Source organism: Sceloporus occidentalis, unplaced genomic scaffold (assembly GCF_023333645.1).
Source record: "Sceloporus occidentalis isolate IW3139 unplaced genomic scaffold, rSceOcc1.0.p SCAF_5, whole genome shotgun sequence".
Taxonomy (NCBI): domain Eukaryota; kingdom Metazoa; phylum Chordata; class Lepidosauria; order Squamata; family Phrynosomatidae; genus Sceloporus; species Sceloporus occidentalis.
In genome coordinates, this window is record NW_028316985.1 from 41,776,673 (window position 1) to 41,798,578 (window position 21,906).

At 40.0% G+C, this 21,906-nt stretch overlaps 1 protein-coding gene across 9 annotated transcripts in view; it reads left to right on the forward strand.

The window, feature by feature from the left end:
• The window catches only part of ANKS1B (ankyrin repeat and sterile alpha motif domain containing 1B), a 499,785-nt gene that overhangs the window by 125,235 nt on the left and 352,644 nt on the right, over positions 1-21,906 (forward strand). For all 9 annotated transcript variants that reach the window (XM_089523880.1, XM_089523881.1, XM_089523882.1 and 6 more), the window contains exon 10: positions 11,263-11,428. In XM_089523880.1, coding sequence (XP_089380006.1) covers positions 11,263-11,428 — 166 coding nt within the window. The remainder of the gene's footprint in view (positions 1-11,262; positions 11,429-21,906) is intronic.

Here is a 21,906-nt window from a genome sequence, read left to right on the forward strand (position 1 = left end):
TGAAAGTAGACCAGAGAATATCATTGGCAAGGAAACAATAGGAATAGAAAAACTGGAAAGCACATATTCACAGTAGAAGAATATATTTAGCATAATAGATGCTATTTGATTTTTAAGAAATTATGTTTTTAGAGGTGATTTATGTTTGTCCCAATATCAAATCTGTAATAAATGTACTTTTATTTATTTTATAATAGCCCCTGAAGAAGGCCAATTGATGATAAAGCTGACACATGTTGGGCTTTTTAACATAAAAAAGTTTGTGGACCATCACACAGCACATTTCCTTTTACTTTTCTTCAAGGAAACAATAGACCAGATAAGACAAGAGGGAACCCTAATTACATGTGTCTACCTTTACTGCACCTGTGTCTACCTCTGTCTCTAGATACTTGTTTGTACAAGTTGCACATTTCTCTACTTCCAAAAGATATTGAAGACAGCCAAGGAAGACATAGGCTACTTCCTGTGACCACTATTGCCAACCTGGAAGTGTGTAACTGGGACATCAGACCTGGAGATGATACCGCCAAAGCCGCCTTCGGAGAGGATGGGAAACTAGCCCCATTCTGCAAACTATAGATAATTCCCAATGTCACTGTGTCACAAAACTAGACAGGTTACCATTTTTGACTCCACTACTATACCTAGCAGTTCGAAAGCATGTATAAAATGGCAAGTAGATAAGTACCACTTTGGTGGGAAGGTGACAGCATTCCGTGCAGTCATGCTGGCCACATGACTACACTTTTGACAGTCTTTGGCTTAGTAATGAAGATGAGCACTGCCCCTTACAATCAGACATGACTTGACAACCTATTCAAAGATAGCCAGCATGGTGTAGTGGTTTGAATGTTGGACTAGTACTTAGGAGACAAGGGTTTGAATACCTGCTCATCATGGAAACCTGCTGGGTCACCTTGGGCAAGTCACAGTTTCTCAGCCTCAGAGGAGGGCAAAAGCAAAACCCCATCTGAACAAGTCATGTCAAGAAAACCCCATGATAATTTTGTCTTAGGGTCACCATAAGTCAGAAACAACTTGAAGGTACACAACAACTACAACCATGCCCCATATCAAAAGAAGGTGGGGCAAATTTAGCCAATTCAACCTTTATTTTCCATGTTGGGATGCTGTAGGTTTTCTTCTCAGAAATACTCAGACCATTATAAGGATATGTCCAAGTTGTGGATGCTTACTCCAGCACAAAAGCTGCAAATACCTGCAAAGTCTTGTTCACCTTCTTCAAACTGTCATTAGTCTTTCTGAATCAAAAACACTCTGCTATAATATCAGGGAACTGAGTTAAGTAGCTATCAATATTAATTTCAATGTGATGCTCAGTTTGCCAAAGTCATTCTGACTATAGTTTTTTCTGGGTTTTTCAGGCTATGTGGCCATGTTCTAGAAGAGATTATTCCTGACATTTCTCAGCAACATCAGGAATAAACTCTTCTAGAACATGGCCACATAGCCCGAAAAACCCACAAAAAACTATGGATGCTGGCCCTGAAAGCCTTCGACTTCTCATTCTGACTCTGTTGGAAGATGGAAGCTTTATACACTATTACTTCAGCAGGACAAAAACAAAGCCCTCACTTGACATGCCTCGCCATATGAGACAAATCATTTACAGTTGATCTCCTGGTACAAGTTGGGAAAATGCTCTTGTGTCCAGTATTCAAATGTAGCATAGAATATGTCGCTAAGGAAAATGAATCAGTAGAGAATAACAGGCCTATTATTGTTGGCCTCTTCCTGTCTGTTTTTAGAATTCTAGAGATGGAAGTCTAAACAGCAGCTGAAGTAGCGACATCAGTTTGAATGGAAGGGGACTCCAAGCTTGTCAGACAAAAGTCCAAGAGTTGAACTACATGGCAATTTGGAATCTGGAGAAAGGGAAATCATCTTGATAGTTGCAAAAGATTACTAAAAGTTATAAGCAAGAATCATACAGGCTCTGTTTGAACATAATGGACCCAGGTAGACTTCAGGGGATGGAATTGCAGAACTTTCACAGAGTTTTCAGGGACTGCAAGGATCAATTAGGTCAATCCTCTGCTTTGAGGAATACACAACTAAAGACTTCTGAAAGATGGTTGTTAAATCACTGTTCAAAAACTTTCAATGTAGGAATGTCCAGCACCTTGCAAGGCAGTCCATTCTACTGTGGAATACCTACAAAGGTATTCCTGTACTATATTTTTAGCTATTCTGGGCTGCAGTTCCCTTAACTGCATCATTTGTTATCTTTATGCCAGTTAAATCACTGTTTTTCTTTTGCAAGAAAAATGAGACAATGGAAGTACTGAACAGTTTGACCTTCTCTCTGCCTCCTGTTAGTATTTCACCATACAGTGGCACTACTGTTTTCTTGTTCTTCCTCTTGCTCTGAACATGCACAAACCATTTTGTTATTATTTTTAACCTCTCTAGCAAATCTGAGCTCATTCAAAACTTTAATTTTTCTGACCTTCTCTTTGGTGTCCGTATCCATTTTTCCAGGTGTAGGGAAAGTGTGGTCCTCTGAGGCCCTTGTCCAATTTTTTTCTTTAAAACCAGCATACTTTTCTAGGCAGAAATTACCTAAACGTAGCATGCAAAGGCCTCACACTGCCTGCAAACACACGTGCCCTCGCCCCCAGCCCCCAAAACTTAGAACCATTGGCCCATTCATATACTGTACCTCATTTTTTCTCTGTTTCTTTTCAAAATGGTAACATGAAGTGATGTGGTGTGACATCACTCCTAGTCACAATTTTGAAGGCGAAAGAGAAAAAACAAAATATTTTGGTGGGGTGTGGAGTGCAAAGGGATTGGGGGCTGTAAATTGGCCATCCCCCACTACTGCACTAGGATTTTCCCTTCTTCCCTTTTTTATATGTCCCTTTTACATCTCAGCAGCTAGTTTCTTTATACATCCACTCTGGTTTCTTTAGACCCCACCCCACTGTTCTTCCTCAGTCAAACTGTTGAAATTATGCTTTCAATATTTTATCTTTAAGAAATTCCTAAACTCTCTTCCATTTAAATATATACGGGGTAGCAGTGTTGATCATACAGCAAAATACAGTACAAAATCTTCAAAAGAGTATTATCTTTATTGATCAACAAAATTTAGCTGCTCTTCCCATCTGTTTAGGATTTCACAGTGAGAAGGCAAAGCTCTCCTGCAGATGCAAGTGTATCATACAAAACAACCGCACAGCATGAAGAATCCTGATTGATGAAAGAGTTACATAATCTCAAAGAACCCAAAACATATTGCAAAAGACCTATAGTGCAGCTACTCTAAACAAGCACCTTCTTGCCTCCTCTACACTTGGGATTTAGTTTCACTTAGGGGTGAAACAGACCACCCTGAAGAGGTGGCTTCAAACCACCCCTGAGAAAGCTGGATTGGGGCCATGGCAACTGCACACCATGGCCCCAGTCCACCTTTTTTCTGGCCAACAGCCACTCTTTTTTCCCAGGTGTAGGTGGCTTTTCTGTCTTCGTGTGGTGGGAAGCTGGATTCAAGGTGCTCCATCAGCAAGTGGCGTATAAACGCCGTGCTGCCAGAGCACCCAAAAGCCAGCCCATGTGTGGGTGACTGCCCAGCTTGAAACCGGCTTCCTGGCATCTTGGGGGCATGCTTTGTCTGTACACCTCGCCTCCAAAACATCCAGAAGCTTTTTATGCTGGTCCTTTTTGCCCTTTACTTTCCTGGTATTCAGGACTGCAACTAACTTGCACATCTGAGGAGGAGATTGAGAGCTGAATATTAAAACCTTATTGAGGGAACAGATAACAACTGCCAACATTTCCCCCTTGCTACTAACATAAAAACAACTCGAGGCTAAAATTATCTATAACATGTTACTTTTACTAGGTTATGCAAGGCATTTACTGCTCTGTATTTACCTTCAATTTCTCAAAGCTGATATTCCAAGACTCCTATGAGATATAAATGTGTCCAATTATTACAAGAAGAATATTTGTTATCTCTTGTACCACTCAATTTATGTGCAAAGTAAGAATAAGTTTCTGATGGAAATATTGGGTTGCCAGAGGCAAATACATGTTCAAGAGATGGTAGAATCTCCTGAAAAAGACAGTTTGTAATGATAAATCAATCACTCAGATATTTGAGATGCAACCTCTAAGCAAAAATAAATGTATTGCCTTCAAAAGTTCTGTTGGTCAGTTGTTTTTTAAGCAGAATTTAATCCTTCTGTATGATGTATTGTGGTTAAAATATTTTTGTTTTCTTTTAAATTGTGATACTTTGGTTCAGCTATAAATCAAGCTATATGAATTTAATTGCATCCTATAACTTTTCAATAATTGTGTTTATTGGGTTCATGTTTCTGTTGAATGGGAGAACAGAGGTTATGTACATTAGGAACACCTGTAAAATCCAAGAAGATCCTGACTATTATTACCAGCTGGGTCTTAACTATATGAGAAGAGCCTTGTAAACATAAATTGAATTTGATTTGCCATCAGTGCTATTGCTGGATTTTGTTGTTAACTGCACTTGAGTTGATCCTGACTCATGCCAACCCCATGGATGAGACATCTAAAAGTCCTGCTATCCTCCACTGCTCTGCTCAAGTTCTGTAGGTTCATGCCCATTGACTTCCCTGATTGAGTCTATCCATTTGGCATTTAGTCTTCCTCTCTTTGTACTACTCTCCACTTTCCAATCATTAATGTCTTTTTGAGTGAGTCATGCCTTCTCATGACGTGGCCAAAATACGACAGACTCAGTTTTATGATCTTGTCTTCTGGGAGATTTCTGGTTTGATCTGTTCAAAGACCCATTTGTTTGTCTTTTTGTCTGTCCATAGTATCCTCAGCACTCCTCTCCAACACCACTTCTCAAATGAGTTAATTCTTTTCCTATCTGTTTTCTTCATTGTCCAGCTCTCACATCTGTACATGGTGATGGGGAAAACTATGGCTTGGATTATTCTAACTTTAGTGTTTAGTGGCATGTCTTTACTCTTTAGGATCTTCTCTAATTCTTTCATAGCTGCTCCTCCCATTCCGAGTCTTCTTATTTTTTGGCTGCAGTCTCCTTTCTGGTTGATGTTTAATCCTAGGTACAAGAACTCTTTAAATAATAAATAAATAAATAAAATTTTATTTATATACCGCTGTTCCAATACAGATCACAGCGGTTTCCAACATTCAGAGTTCACAAAACAATAGTAACAACAATATCCCAACAAAGTGCAAACCCACCCTCCATACAAACAAAACCCGGCATAAACAACCAAAGACAATATAAAGCTACAACAAAATAAAACCATGAAAAAACCATACTATAGCTGGGATAACAATATACATCATCGAGGGGGGTTAGAATAACATTGGTGCTCATGGGAGGAGGACACAGTCCATGAGCATACAATCCCCACACACCGACAATGTAACAGAGCTGCAACAGAGTAAGACTACTATCCAAGTCGTTCCTCTGCTGCAGACGCAGCTAATAGGATCCTGTCTTGTACGGCCATGCGCGACTGCGCAGGTACGCCGCTGTGAGTCCATTGGCAGCAGGTCCTGGGTGTGTGTGCAGCTGCGCTGATGGAAACCACCCCCAGGGAGCCGCTCCGGCAACAGCGGCAAACAAACACAGTCCCTCGGATTGCATTTTCTATAAGGATCAACAAACTATAATTTTCCATCTGTCGTAAAAGTATTGAGTGTCATCCAGAATGACAGCCTCTCAGCTGTAAACATATTAAAAATGTTACTGCCTAAACTAAGAGATAAAACAAGTTTTCTAGGGCTAGCATAGCATATAATGAGATCACAAGAAGTATGAGTGGTGTTTATAATGGTGGAAAAGGAGCAGATGTCAATCTTTTGGGTGAAATTTGGCCATAGCTTTTTTTGAACAATTATACTCTTTAAATTATTAACTGAGATCAAGGTAAATGAGTGTGAGAGAGAAATGTGGAAAACCTTTCTTGATTTTGCCCTTGATTTTGGCTATCCAACTACAAATGTCCTTCAGCTGCCATGGCTCCTGCCTGAGTTGTGTGAAAATGATGAAGCCTATTCTTATTCCTGGCCACATGGTTAAGTGAAAACCAGGTGCTATCATGTCTACCTGTGCTTGGTGGCTTGTACCCATACCATACCATACCATACCATACCATACCATACCATACCATACCATACCACACCACACCACACCACATAGAAGCTTACTACAGGAGAAAGCCTAGCTCTGAAAGGCTCACTCTGTTTCCATTCTGCATGTTAGATTAGATTCAGGGCTGTCATAAAGCCAATTAGCCTTGTTGTCTCACCTGACACATGAAGGGGTCAATTCAGCCTGAGTCCTTTTGTTGTCCCAATAGTCCAGTTATGAAAAATACACAATGCTGTTAGCATTACCTCCAAGTAGAGGTTGCTTCCTGATGATCAATCTATCTCTGTGTGTGTGTGTGTGTGTGTGTATCATATCATATATATATATCTTCACACCATTCCACAATTCTGATGATGCCATGAATCGCTTTTTATCAAGCCCTATTTATGACAGCAGAATTCCTTACTGCACAAACTATCACATATGTCTGAGCAATATCACTACCATTATAACTCCTAAGTATAGCTCTGAAATGTTGCTCATGTCCCTCTTAGTCAGTAGCACCTGCCTGAGGGGCAGTACATACAGCCCCTGAAGGGTGGCTCCATGCAGATCGGGCCGTGGCAATCTCATGCTGCGGCCTCGATTCGGCCTTTCCAAGGCTCGAAAATGAGCCACAAAAAGTGGCTCTTTTTGTGCCCTCAAAAGGGTGCCATAGCTGCATTGCCGCAGCTTGATGATGCTCCTTCAGTGCTGCGTTGTATGGATGCAGCGCCGGAGGAGTCCACGATGCCATGTGATGTGTGAAGTGGTGCATGGCATCAAAGTGCCCTGGTGGGCATAGTCAGGTGTGTGTCACGTGGATGTAACACCCCAACTCCACTCCCAGGCCAGCCTTTCAGGCCAGTCTGTACAGGGCCTCAGTCTTCTAATGAGATCATTCTTCCTAAGGTGAACTACTGGCTGAGAAGCCACATTCTTTCTGAATCACTGTAATAGGTGAAGCAAGGGGCAATATAGTGATGTCATTCTTAGCCAACCACGTGATGTTGATGAAGCAACTGACAAGCAGGTTGGCAGATGCCAATACTACTAGGAATTGATTATGGATATCAGACAGATTAGTTAACCTCTGCAGTCTGCTTTGCTTGAGGTTTTTTCTACCTGCGATGTATGGTATCGTCTGACCTGCTTTTAACTGAGAAATCTCAGAACTTTTATTGTTAATTGTTGTATTAATTATTTTCATGATTGCTAGCACAGTATTACTGACCATACTTTCAGTGTTCAAAGTGTACTTTTGAAATTTTCTGTTACTTAAAATTAAATTGGAATTACTGTATGTACTCATGTATAAGTCTAGAAATTTTAGTCAAAAAAATCGCCTCCAAAACACAGAGTCCACTTATCCATGGATCAATATAAGTGCTGTACTTTAACTCTTATTTTAAAAAAAGGAACCATCTCCTGGTGAAAGGCAAGACTGTCCTGGAAGCACTGATCCACCTCTACTCTCTCATCCATACAGTCTTTAGTGTTAACAAAAACAATTGTGCCTGCTAGAGTTTTCTACATTCTTTGGCACCATTTTACCTTTGCTTTATCCTTTACATCCTTTGTTGCATGCCTTTGAGTTTTACTCTTGACTTATGTATGGGTCATATAAAAATCAATAATTTTGGCCCCAAAACCTGCCCTTGACTTATACATGAGTTCAACTTATAGTCGAGTATATATGGTAGTTTCAGCTTTTCAGTGCAAGGCTATGCAATAATGTATATATCTTTATTATTCTTGTAATTTTGGAGAACTCTGATATTTCAGATTAGTTTGTACAGACTGGAGACTGAATAATCTTTTACTGACTAAAATTAGATTGCAATGAAAGCCAACATTTGAGTTGGCTTTCAATAGATAAAACTGAATATACAATTCTTGGTAGCAGGAGGGTAAGATGGAATGGACAGCTTCAGGAGATTAGGAAGATCCTAGACTCCTCTAAATTTGTGAAATTAAGGGAAAACATCCTACAGGAAAGAAATAATGTAATTGGAGCATATCAAACCTTAATGACAAAACTTGCAAAACTGTTCCCTCATATAAATTTTACCAGACGCATACCTGAGGGGTGGAAGTGAAGTATTGTTGCCCCTATATATAGAAAGGGGGACAAGAAAGACCCTGCCAGTTATAGGCCCATTAGCCTTTTGGACATTTCCTCCAAATTTTATGTCAGGTTTCTTCTTGTAAAGTTAGAAGAAAGTCAACAACTGATTTATGTTTCTTGTTGAACTTCCTGACGCGTAAATATGTCCATAATCTGAAACAAAAGTTGTATGTTGACTTTATTGATTTAAAGTCAGCATTCAACTCTATTTCTAGACTTGTACTGTGGCAAAAACTGAAAATGACAAACATTGATTGTTGTTTATTACTCCTTATTAAATCATTGTATACTGATACATCACTGTAAGTTAAGGTTGATTTGGCAGGTCATCTTACCTCAAAGATTAGTGCCTTTGTAGGAATCAAACAAGGTTGTATATTAGCCCCATTCTTGTTTAATTTCTACATCAATGATATGGTAAAGGAATTAGATGGTTTACATTATGCCCCTGTCACAATTCTCAATGTAAAACTTACTTTGTTGATGTATGCAGATGATATAGTATTGATTTCTAGAACGGAGGTGGGTTTAAGGCGACTGCTTACAAAACTCTCATCATATTGCAAGAAATGAAGTGACAATAAATTATGACAAAACTCAGGTCATGGTATTTGGAAAGCGCCCTGAAAAACATATCTGGCATTTGGATGGAAATATTTTAAAACAGGTGAAAATATTTAAATACTTAGGTTTGGTTTATTCAGGAACAACCTCTTGGAAAGAACAAATGTTGAATATTAAAGTACAATCTTATAGATTGGCAAAAGCAATTTTGAAGTTTGCAGCAACTAAAGGAGGTTATTTGGTAAACCCTGTTCTGACTGTGTATAAAGCCAAAACAATGGCACAGTCCCTTTATGGGCTGAGATCTGGGGCTCCTCAAGTACCTCAAATATTTCAAGTCTGGAACCAACCCAGAATTATTTTTGAGTTCATTGTTAGGACTTCCTAAAGATGCTTTATCTGCCATGGTCAGACTAGAAGCTAGTATATTCTGTATAGAGAGCCGAATAGACAAAAGAATAATATGTTATTGGCTCAAAGTACAAGGGATGGATAATACCAAACTTCCCAAAAAATGTTTGATAGAACTGCCTAACTGGGTGCATCATGCTGCCCAACTGAACGTCAAATATGAGCTCTTAGATAACCTTAAAGAACTTCAACCAGATGCACAAAAAAGATCATAAAGAACACAATAAGGGAAGTAATCACAGAAAGGGACTTATACACTGTATATCTCTCCCTATGTGCCCCTCTATATTATAAACTTAAGGAGGTTTGTGAATATACAGATTACTTTAATAATTTAACATTTGTTCAGTTGCAGAAAGCCTTTACAGAATTAAGATTGAATATGATAGACACAGCATATAGAGATGGGAGGCATAAAGGCATTCCAATAAAGGATCGTACTTGTATATATGGATGACCAGAAATAGAGGACCTTGTTTACTATATATTTTTTGTCCATTGTATAGAGAACCAAGGGAATGTTTTGTGACACCTCTAACCGGAATTAGCCCTTGTCAGAGTCCACTATAAGTATTTTTTCAACTCCTTGTAGACCATGACAAATATGTGACCTGGAGAGTAGCCTTGTATGCCCTAGCAGCCAAAAAATTAGGAAGAAATATATAACAGAGTTAGCCATAAACTGTAAAGGTGATGATGCTATCTGATAAATTTATACAATTATTTTAACTTTTAAATCTATTTTTTGTATTTTGATACAAATACAACATGTTTGAATTGTGTATGTTTATTGTATGTACTGTTGTTTTACGCAAAGGCCTTTGGCCATAAGTGGTAATAAAACTTTGACTATTTGAGTTTAGGTATATTAATCATAAGGCAGAAATTAAAACAAAAATTATTGAAAATGTATTATATTTACTTTCTGTGCACAAATGTGTAAACATCCTCCATGTATTATTGGAGGTGGGGGGATTGGAAATTACGTATTGCCATTTCAGCAACTATGAAATAAAAGTTATATCATAATTGTAACTACTTGAGAGATTGTTTAGTTGCTTTTATAATTTTTGAGATGTAGCCTCCTTATATAAGAGAGGATGAGTATTTCATACTTCAGGTGTTCCATTGTGGGTACTGAAATAACAAGTTGATGGAAGGACGGTGTGTATCATGAGCTACTGACATGTATTGTAAAGGTAACAAAACAATTATTTAGTTACGCTTGAAAAACAGAATGATAATACAGTAGTTATTTTCTTTTACCAATAATAACACATAATTACTTGAAGGCTGGGAACTCTTGCTATAACTAGTTACTTTTTAAAAGAAGTTTTCCAGTCTTTGGGGAAATAGCCATTAGAATCTGACATTAATATTGAAAATGACCAATTTGTGTTTAGGTTTAAGAATGATAGGAAACTGATGCTAAAATATCTGAACACTGGTTTATCCCCCTTCCTGCCACTCATTTCTGCATGGTCAAAATTTATATTGAAAATGCTGGCTTATGGGTGTAGTTACCTTAGCAGATGCAATTTTATAAAACTCTTTACATGTTGATATGTTAACATATCATTATTGTTCTTTTAATTATTATTTTAATATACTATATGGGTAAATATACAAGCTTTATTATGAAAATTGTTTTTTATTGTATTGTAATACTTTTTTGCTGTTTGCTATAATTTTGTGCTAAAGGAATAAGAGATTTTGTTGTTGATTATATATTAACATTACAATTTATGACAATGGCAATTGTAATAGTTTGGTGACAGTAATGATTTATGGAAGGCTCACTTTCCTCCCCTATCCTTTTATATCCTTGCTGAAGAATCTAATGATTCCAGAAGATACCTTGCCATATTTACTATGACTTCTTTCAGATAAAGTTTATTATAATGACCATTACAATTCAGTTTTAAAGAAAGTGACTCAGTAATCTCACAATATTAAAACTTTATTACAACATCTCCTTTTGCTGTCATCAGAAAGTCCATCTTGATTGTATAATTGTATTTCTATATTTCAGGAGTCATTTCCAAAGAAGAGGAGTTATACTCTGGAAGCAGTACCATCTGCTTCTTCTGATGCATTTCCTTTAGAAAATGAGAATGATCTTTGTGATCTTTTGGATACAGCAGTCACAAAGAAACCCTGTTCTTTAGAAATCACAAAAGGACCTTCCTCAAAGACAGGTAACATATCAAATTCTGTTCCTACCTAATGCATAGATTTTGGTTAATAATGTGCTATATATAATAAACTACTGACTTGTTTGAGGGATCAGTAGATGTTGTGTGTTCACAGCAGGGAGCAGACAGAGGAAGGAATCCCTCTACTTGTATACTACTAGTACCTCAACTGCACCTGTGTTTACTGTTACTCACAAACACAGAGTTAGGTTTGAAACAAGCTACAGGTTGAGTATCCCTTACCTGGAAATCTGAAATACTTCAAAATCCAAAATTGGCTGAGATAGTGTCATCTTTGCTTTCTGGTGGTTCAGTGTACACAAATTTTGTTTCAGGCACAAAATTATTTCAAATATTGTGTATAAAATTACCTTCAGTCTATGTGTATGAGGTATGTATGAAACATAAATGATTTTTTTGTTCAGACTTGGGTCGCATCCCCAAGATATCTCTCTGGACCTACGCATTTCAAATAAGGAATACCCAACTTGTACAACCTAATTGCATATGAATACATCTTAACAATAGTTTGGCATTAAAAAGGCAGAGACACTGTGTCTTCTTGATTGCTCAGCTGCCCACAGGAAACTCTTTGAATCCATTATTGGGAGAGGAGAGAAGAATGACAGCAAGCCACATCAGCTCTTACTGTTCATAGCCATCAGTTTGGGGGTGTCTTTAGCATGGTGGACTGTCCCTAAGATGCCTTAAACAGGAAATTAAGCAGGAGCTCACCTCCAGTTGCTGCTTCCCAAAATATAACCCTGCTGTACAACCTGAATAGGAAGAGAGTGTTTCTCACTTGCACAAATCTAATGTCAAAGCAGTGAAAGCTCTTAACAGCTCCAGCAGACCAGACTACTATATTTTCTGGCATGTAAGACTACTTTTTAACCCAAGAAAATCTTCTCAAAAGTCGGGGGTCGTCTTATACGCCGGGTATCATCTTATAGGGCAGGTGCTGAAACTTCCGAGCCAGACTGGAGAATCTGCAGTCACCACATATGGTGGGGAGAGCTCAAAAACGGCCGTGGCCACATTCCCACCATATGTGGCGATCATATGAAAGCAGCTACCACTCTGATAGTCTTGGAGACAGGGAGGGCTGGGCAGGCAGGGAGAGCTGACCAGTCCAAGCAGACTTTGTATACAACAAGGTTTCCTGTTAAGTACCTGCATGTCATAAGCATTTGAATTAAAATTACCATATTGAAATCAAATCTGATGTTTTTTAAATTTTTATTTGGTGTGTGTTGGAAGAGGAGTAGTCTTATATGGTGAGTATATCCCAAACTCTATATTTTAACTGGAAAAGTTGGGGGTCGTCTTATACGCCCAGTCGTCTTATACGCTGGAAAATACGGTAGATGTCACCAAGCCAAGTTTATTTCATCCTCTCTATGGAATGGAAAACCATTGGTCATGTGCATACTTGAATACATATTACAAAATGTTTTGACATCACATCTTCTCTTTATGAGTGTTAAAGAGCTTCCATTGCCTTTTATTTTTTATTTTCATTGGTTGGTGACTTTTCAGTGTTACACAAGTCTCTTCCGATGTCCCTAGCAAATTTTATGAACCTCTGGGAACTGCAGGTGACATTAATCTAAATCATAATGATTAGTATAGCTGAGACTTAAAATTATCTTTGCAAAGAGAAACTGTTATGGTGACATTTGGAGGAATGCATGTCTGCCAGAACATTTGTAATACACTGCCAACTTCCACCACATGGCCCTCCATCCAAATAATTTCATGTATATCCTATCTATAAAAAGTGACTCTCTGACAGTTCAACATGGTTATGTAGATGAGCCCATAAATCTTTAAAATTAAAAGATGGTTTGGCAATCTATTGATAATTGATTTTGATTGCCATAAACTAGAGAGGTAATATGTTTCCTGTCCTTGAAAGAATTGTTTCATAGAAATTGTAAGGTTGTGATAATAACTAAGTTAGCAGGGTATATCTATTTAACAGATAGTGTAGAGAACTGCCTGCCTGTTTGTTTGTTTTTGTTAATGTCTTGACTTCTTGAGAAATAATACTATTTGAACATGAACAGATGTACACATTTTCCCTTGATGTATTTCAATTAAGCTGTCATGTCTTTGTCCTCTTTTCCACATTTGTTTCTACACTATATAACTGTGTTTTTAATCTAATATTACAATAGGTGTAATGAATGATAATTTGTAGGAATGTTGTTTAATTCTAGGTTTTTTTTATGAATCATACTTGTTTCTAAAATCTGTGTTTCATAATAGAACAAAAAACAAATACAATCTCAATGGGAAATCTCTAAAAATTACCAGTAACTATCTGATAAGTCAGAGGTGCAGACAAATGGCATCCAGGTTTTATATGAAGATGCTGGCAAAATTCAGAATTAGGCTATTCATTGATAGTCTGTTATACTTGTAATACATATATGTTGACTACATTTGTAGTCCCGTCTAATGAAGTTTAGAATTTTCATCATTCAAACAGAGATGGTGTCAGTTTTAATACCTGTCTTCTGTGCATGGATAGCAGCATAAATAAAGGTCTAAGCTCACCATTTTGGCATATTTTTTGCTATTGGTCAGTTCAACCCTTTACTTTCTGAAGAAAATTTAAGTACCTCACAGATAAAACCCACTGGGCTCAGTTCACACCCAGCCCACCTGCAAACTCCACAGCAGTGAATACCTTGGCGGGGTACAGACCGCCGCTTTGCGGCGGTCTGCCGCCGCCTCCAGTAGGTCTGCGGGGGAGCCGGAGCCTTCAGACGGCCCGACTCCCGCGCGGACCGAAAAAGAAGCTCCAAAATGGAGCTTCTTTTACCGTCGCGTTTGCGACGTAGCGAGGCGCCAGGGGCGCGCTCGCTACGTCACAAGCGGCGCGATGCGTATGGACGCTCAGCGTCCGATACGCAAAGATGGCGGCGCCCATGTGGAAGGGGCACCGCCATCTTGTACGTATAGGATACGTACTAGGGTTAGGGGGGTGCGGAAGCACCGGCCCTTCCTAACCCTAGTACGTATTCTATACGTACTAAATGGCGGTATGTATCCCGCCATACTATCATTTGGCATAAAAACAGCAAAGGAGAGAGGAAAATAGCATAATATTATTATATGCTGATGCAGTACTTGCACTCTATGCATATGTAAGTATGTCAATTTGTATTCATATAATGAGGTTTCAAAAGAATAGAGAATTTGTATTTCAGATTTAAGCAAGGAATTTATTCTTAATGAGATAATGATTTCTGCAGGGAAAAGCTCGTCCATTACTAGTTTCCTTGAACATTCTTGATGAACCAATTTGATTATTGATTTGTGCCAAGACAAAGTGTAGACACCGTGTGATGGGTTATAAAGAAGGCCACAACTAAGGCAATTTCAGTATGACATACGTGCATCAATCACTGTCAAATAATAAAAACTGATCCAGTTTATTAATGTGTATGCGGAACACAAGGTACATGGTTCCATGATCAGTAATTAGCCCTGCAGGACTGCCATCCCCACCTACCAGTTAAGCATCAGGGCAAGTCTTTATCATCTACCAATCAGAGTGATGAGACAAAATGGTTTGGAAGAGGGGTCACCAGAATCTGCCCCAACTGCTGGTTATCCCCCATTTAAATCTGCTTCCCCTCCTCGGCATTTCCTCTCCCCCAATTTAGCTGGTGTTCTTCCCATCTATACCTGCCACAGGAGGGGGGCAGCCTTGTTTGGCACCCCTCCCACACACACACACCTGGTCTCCTGAATGGAGAGCAGAATATGCTGACTGATTGAATCCAAATAAAGATTATATCCCAGTGGCAAGACATGGACACCATCGCCGTTGAATAAGTGGACCCACTCCACCCATATTTGTGTGGTGTGTCACAGATATGGGTTTCCAATTAAGATTGAGAATGATGTCTGTATTGGTGTGATGGTGCACATTGTTGACCACAGCATCACTTCTGCTCTCCTGCTAAACTCGCCAAGGTATCATCTTAGTCCACAATATGTTGACTACAGGGAATAGTTGCCGGATGGAGTGGAGATCTGCCAAGACCCACTGCACAAGCCAGAGACCAGGTGTTTTCACAAGATTGTTCTCCTCCAAGTGGGGCAGCGGTGGTGGACTGTCCTACCCTCGCTCCACACCAGACTGCCCAACCAGACTAAAGCAGAAGCTTTCAGAGTCTGGTGTGGACTCTGATCTACATGACCAAGAGGAAATAAAAAGATAAGAAAAACAATACACAGAAGAACTGTATTAAAGAGATGAAAGGATTACAGATTCATTCAAGGAAGATCCATATGAAGATGATCACGTCTTCTTAGAAAGTGAAGTGAAAGCTTCACTCAGAGCACTTGGAACAAATAAATCATGAAGAACATATTGCAAACTAATAGAGCTATTTCAAGCTACAGACACAGAATCTACCCCAGCTCTAACTAAGATCTGTCAACAAACAAACACATTCAGAGGTTCAGCCCTCCAAGGTTTCTTTGACTGCCAGCAGTTCATCACTCCTTGTTGTGTGCCTTCGTTTCCTAGTTATGGTAAACCTAAGGTGAATCCATCACAGGATTTTCATGGCAAATTTTTTTCTGATGGAAATTTGGCCTTTCTATGAAGCTGAGAGAGTGTGACTTGGCCAATGTCACCCAGTGGGGATTTGAACCCTGATCTGCTGGAGTTCTAGGCCTACACTGAAACCACTACATGCTGGCTTCCCATATGTGCTGTATATCAAATCTTGACTTAATTTATTTCACTTGGGCAGTATCTGAGGAGGATGGGTTTATTTTTGCGCCATCTGTTATAGAGGAGAGATATATTGTATATTGTGATGCAGGCAGCTCTACAATATGGCTTGAGAGAGGTGTATAGGCCTATCTGCTTATAACCGTGACTCTAGTTTGGCTCATCACCTGCATCTTACATCTTTGTTCCTAATAGATGATAATCCTAGCTCCAGTCCTCACCACACTTCTGTAACAGCTGTATTTGTCTTCCTGCACAAGATGAGGAAAGATGCAGCAAAATGTCATATGTGGTGTGACACAGACAGTGCCGGGGAAGGAGACTCTCTGCCCTGACACTGAGCTTTTGAATCTTTGCTTGTCTTGTCTGGGCTGCTTTGTAGGTATAAGCTTTAGCTTATTGCTTTGAGATGAGCTAGAAATTTCTGTGCTATGTGAAACAGAAGGTGACTTTTTGTTTTTCACCTGTGCTCATAAAGCTGATGATTAGAGTAGTGTTGTTTTAAATTCTTATTTGATATTGGGTATGTGATCTTAAAATTTTAGTTGTGTTACACAATAGTCTCTATCACACATTACTTGCATGAAGGGGTAAAGTGTGTTTAAAAGAGCATTGAGTTTGAAAGTGTAGCTATGACCCTATCCTAAGATCAATCTAAATTATAAATTACATGTACATCAGAGATACAATAAATTTCACATGTAAATCTCTGCTTACAGAGACTTCCCAAGATTCTGGAAGTTTGAATGCATCTCCCTAAATAGAGATTGATGTGCAAAGGTTTCCTTGGCATGTATGCTGGGGCCTTCAGTAGGTGTACAGTTTCAGGCGGATTGTCGGAAAGATGCCTTGATTACTCCTTTGTCACAGTTTGTCCTTTCATGCAAGCAAAATATTTAGGTACTCCAGGAGCAAAATGGCTCAGAACTTTGAAAAAAGGAAGAAGGAAAGATACACAGTATTGTGTGCTCCATGGGGTATTTACAAATTACTCAGGAAATGCATTAGTCCTTAATGAGAATTATCGTACAGTTGGCTTGACATTACTGAGCTTATGCAAACTTGAAGCAATTCCAAGGACTATTTCTGCAGGTGGAAGATGAGGGAAATGCAAAGCTGCTGATCTTCATGCTCATTTTCTTTTTGATGATACAAAATCCAACCAACCAGATTCCCTACTGCTACTAAAATGCATTTCACTGGTAATTAATTCCTCCAAAATAGTTCTCAGAGACAGTATGTGGCTCATTATAGCTATGCATCTGTGTATTTAGAATCCAGTCCAGAGAAATGATGATTCAACTTTGTTCAGCAAAAAATATTGAAAACATAACATTCAATCTGTTTTCTGTTACCCTATGGTTTTATCTTTGGACCTTCTATTTTCTAGTTCATAGTTCTTTCTGACAATATTTATGTTGCCAGGAGGAACATGTCACTCTATATTGTGGCCATTGTAATATAACGCTGTATTTGTTCCTAATTATATGAACTGTTAAACAAATTTGTCTCTGTATCAAAATTGTCCACTGTTTGTTCTTCCCCTTTTCTATATTTTATTTTTGTTTTTGTCTTCTAAACTATGTTTTGTCTTCTAAACTTATTTTTGTCTTCTAAACTAAGTGAATGAAGTGTTGAAGAAAGCAATGCTGTCTGATTTCCTAGCTAGCTACCTTCACCATTTCCATTCCCCAGTAATGGACTGTGCTACTGGTTATAAATTAAAATTCATAGAATCATAGCGTTGGAAGAGACTGCAAGGGTCATCAAGTCCAACCCCATTCTGCCATGCAGGAAATCTAAATCAAAGCATCCCCGACAGATGGCCATCCAGCCTCTGCTTAAAGACCTCCAAGGAAGGAGACTCTACTACACTCTGAGGGAGTGTGTTCCACTGTCGAACAGACCTTACTGTCAGGAAGTTCCTCCTAATGTTGAGGTGGAATCTCTTTTCCTGTAGCTTGCATCCATTGCTCCAAGTCCTAGTCTCTGGAGCAACAGAAAACAAACTTGCTCCCTTTTCAATATGACATCTCTTCAAATATTTAAACAGGGCTATCATTATCACCTCTTAACCTTCTCTTCTCCAGACTAAACATCCCCCAGCTCCCCAAGTCATTCCTCATAGAGCATGGTGTCCAGACCCTTTACCATTTTAGTCACCCTCCTTTGGACACGGTCCAGTTTCTCAACATCCTTTTTAAATTGTGGTGCCCAGAACTGGACACAATATTCCAGGTGGGGCCTGACCAGAGCAGAATCGAGTGGCACTATTACTTCACTTGATCTAGACACTATATTTCTGTTGATGCAGCCTAAAATTGCATTGGCCTTGTTAGCTGCCGCATCACACTGTTGACTCATGTTCAGTTTGTGGTCTACTTGGACTAGTAGATCCCTTTCACATGTAGTCTCGTTCAGCCAGGTGTCACCCATCCTATATCTGTCCATTTCATTTTTCTGCCCTAAGTGCAGTACCTTACATTTCTCTGTGTTGGAATTCATTTTGTTAGCTTTAGCTCAGCTTCCTAATCTATTGAGGTCATTTTGAATTTTGATCCTGTCCTCAGGGGTATTAGCTACTCCTCCTAATTTGGTGTCATCTGCAAATTTGATAAGTATGCCCCCAATTCTGTCATCCAAGTCACTGATAAAGATGTTGAATAGCACTGGGCCCAGGACAGAGCCCTGTGGGACCCCACTGGTCACTTCTCTCCAGGATGAAAAGGAGCCATTGTTGAGCACCCTTTGGGTTCGTCCGGTCGACCAATTACAAATCCATGTAACAGTTACTTTGTCTAGCCCACATTTCAGAAGCTATAAGCTCCCTGCCCCCCCATAGTCTCTGTGACTCACATATAGGCCCCATACAGACAGGCCAAAATAAAGCTGCTTTGGGTCACTTTGGAGGTATGTTGTTTAAATGATGCAGAAGCAGTGCCAAAGCCATGAACCAGTCCTAAGGACTGGAGCGCACCTTTGGTACAGCTTCCTTACTCTTAGGACACATGCATCATTGAAACAGCATACCTCCAAGTGACCCGAAGCAGCTTTATTTTGGCAGTCGGTATGGGGCCATAGATTACCTGTACAGCACCTATTTTCAGATCCTTTTCGAGCTGAATGATACCCATTCTCAGAGAGCATGCACATATATATTATGGTACCCAACAATCCCCTCAGTAGCTTTCTGCCCACCACAGCAGTTGTATCCTGGGTAATTTCTCCTGGTTTAGAACAAGTAATTGAGTAATTTTGTTTTCTTTTTGGCTTCTCTTTCTCTCACTGTTGTTTTTCTTGGGTTCATTTAATTTTAGTTTTTGTTGGCACTATTGTGAGGTGTTGCGAGTTTTGTTGGGAGAGGGCTTTATGATCTCAAAGAGCTTCTTTAAGGTGTAGAGTGGTAGGGACAAGATCAGATGTACAAAGAAGGCAAGGCAGAGTGCTTACCAATGAATATGAAGTAGAGTCTAGTCACTGTGGTGAGTCCTTTATTCTGTACGCTTGAAGAAATTCAGTTAAAAGCCCTTCCCCGGAAAAAAGCTAACAAATATGCTATGCATGCTGCTAAAAACAGGCTGCCTTTTATTATTGAACTTTAGTTGGTACTGTCCATGTCATCCATCTTTACACGGCCATCCTTCCCCATCTAGAAGCCTTGGAGTTCATACAAGAGACACCATGTCTTCCAGGACATTCATTGCAGATACAGTTGATGTCTGAGAGATCTAACCCATTCAGGAAACTGAGGAAACAAGAAAAAGAAGGGGGGGGGGAAGGAATGGAAAAAAGCTCACCGGTTGGACCCTTCGGAGTCAAACAAGCCACAGGAACACTGCATCTATTCCACTCCATTACGTCAAGGCTGCCTTCCTCAAAACTGAGACTGGCTTAAAAACAAGTGAATTCTTCTCATGAATCTGCGTCTACACTTAAGACTCATGCAAAGTGTCTTCCTCACAAGTAAAGGACAGTTCAGGTCTGAAAGGAAAGTATCACAAAGATTTCCTTAAAGGTTCAAAGGAAGGAAAAGCCATTATGAATTGAAAGCAGTTTATTGAGAACATTGCTTCTTGCTCAGAGAGAAACAGTCTGAGATTGGCAGGTATGACCCTTTCCTTCAGTTATAGCACAATTCATATAGAATGTTCATGGCCAAATTATCCTTGCAAAGACTGTGGCGCGTTACAGACCGCCCCTTTGGGGCGGCCTGTAGGCGCACCTTTCCCTGCTGTATCGGGGCCTCAGTGGCTAGAATGGCAGCTGCTGAGGCCCCGAACCGCCACTTTCTGGGCCACGGGGAAGCGGCAAAAGGCCGCTTCCCTGCAGCCTGGAAAGGGGTGTCCTTGGGGCTTCAAGCCCCAAGGACATCCCGCGGCGGTGGGGAGGAGGAGAAAGGAGCCGCTTGGCCCCTTTCTCCCTTGCATTGCTGGGCGCAGCCGTCTAAAGGCTGCGCCCAGCGACGCAAAGCAGCGCCGCAAACCAGGAAGGAGCTCCGAAACGGAGCTCCTTCCTGCTCTGCGCAAAGAGCGCATTAAGCGCCCTCGCGTGGAGCGACGACGTCACGTCCGCGCTGCCCCGTATAGAGGCGGCGCGGTTGTAACGTCGTCATGGCGGCCCCCATGTGGAAGGGGCACTGCCATTTTGTACGGACTCAGTCCGTACTAGGGTTAGGGGGGTGCAGAAGCACCGCCCCTTTCTAACCCTAGCATGGACTGAGTCCGTACTTAAAGGCCCGTTGTGTCTGGACTGACAAGAAAATCCAGCTTACCATCAGGGCTTCTTGATCCATGGGGAGGATGAGCTGTCCACATACGGCTGATATTGTCTGCACATTCCTTAGAAGACCCCTCTCCCTTTTTTCCCACAGCTTGGAAAAAAATGTCCGTCCTATTGTATATTGATGCACTGCATTGATGGCATTGTTGGGCTAATGTATGCTTGTGTTATCAGTTTGCATGTCTGCAAAAAGGAATGGTGCCAGAGGAACTGTACAACTTTGAAAGTGAAAGTGTTGTTGTGGGGAGTTGACATTCTGGGACAGAAGAGGTTGGGGGCTTGTCTACCCACAATCATTGCCTAATGTCATTTGGCAAAAAACAACAACACTTCTTTCCAGCGTCAAGGACCATTAATAATGACAACTGCAGTCTTCCTTCCCAGGGCAAAGTGTGAAGTTGTCTCAGTTGTCAACATTTATATAACATTATAGGTTTCATGTAAGGGGCAAAGGAGTTGCTAATTTTAGGAGAACAATGCTTTTCACCTCTTCTGGTATGACATATTGGCAAATAGCTTGTTAATTTCACATATGTATGAGTCACAGGCACAAACGAGAAGAGGCTGCTTATCTGTAACAGTGTTACTTTGACTGGTCATTGATGAATTCATAGAACTTGTCCACTTCCCAAGTTCTTTGTCCTGCTAATTTTTTTTATTTTTCTCACTGCGGTAGCCTTGGAACAGAGGAGTTAGGTGGGAACCATGATATATGTGAGCTGGTAGAGTTTCTACTAAACAAATCATTCAGTTGTAGACGATTCCAAAAGTATTTTGTGCATATGCAGGTAACCCACACGTGTGAGTTCATAGATGACCACTGAAAGAACCATAGTTAGAAATAAGCAGTCTCTTGCACAGTCTCTAGCATGCACACACAGAGAGGCAAAATGAAACATGCTTATAAACTGAAAATAAATGCACTGTTTCAGGAGCATCAGGA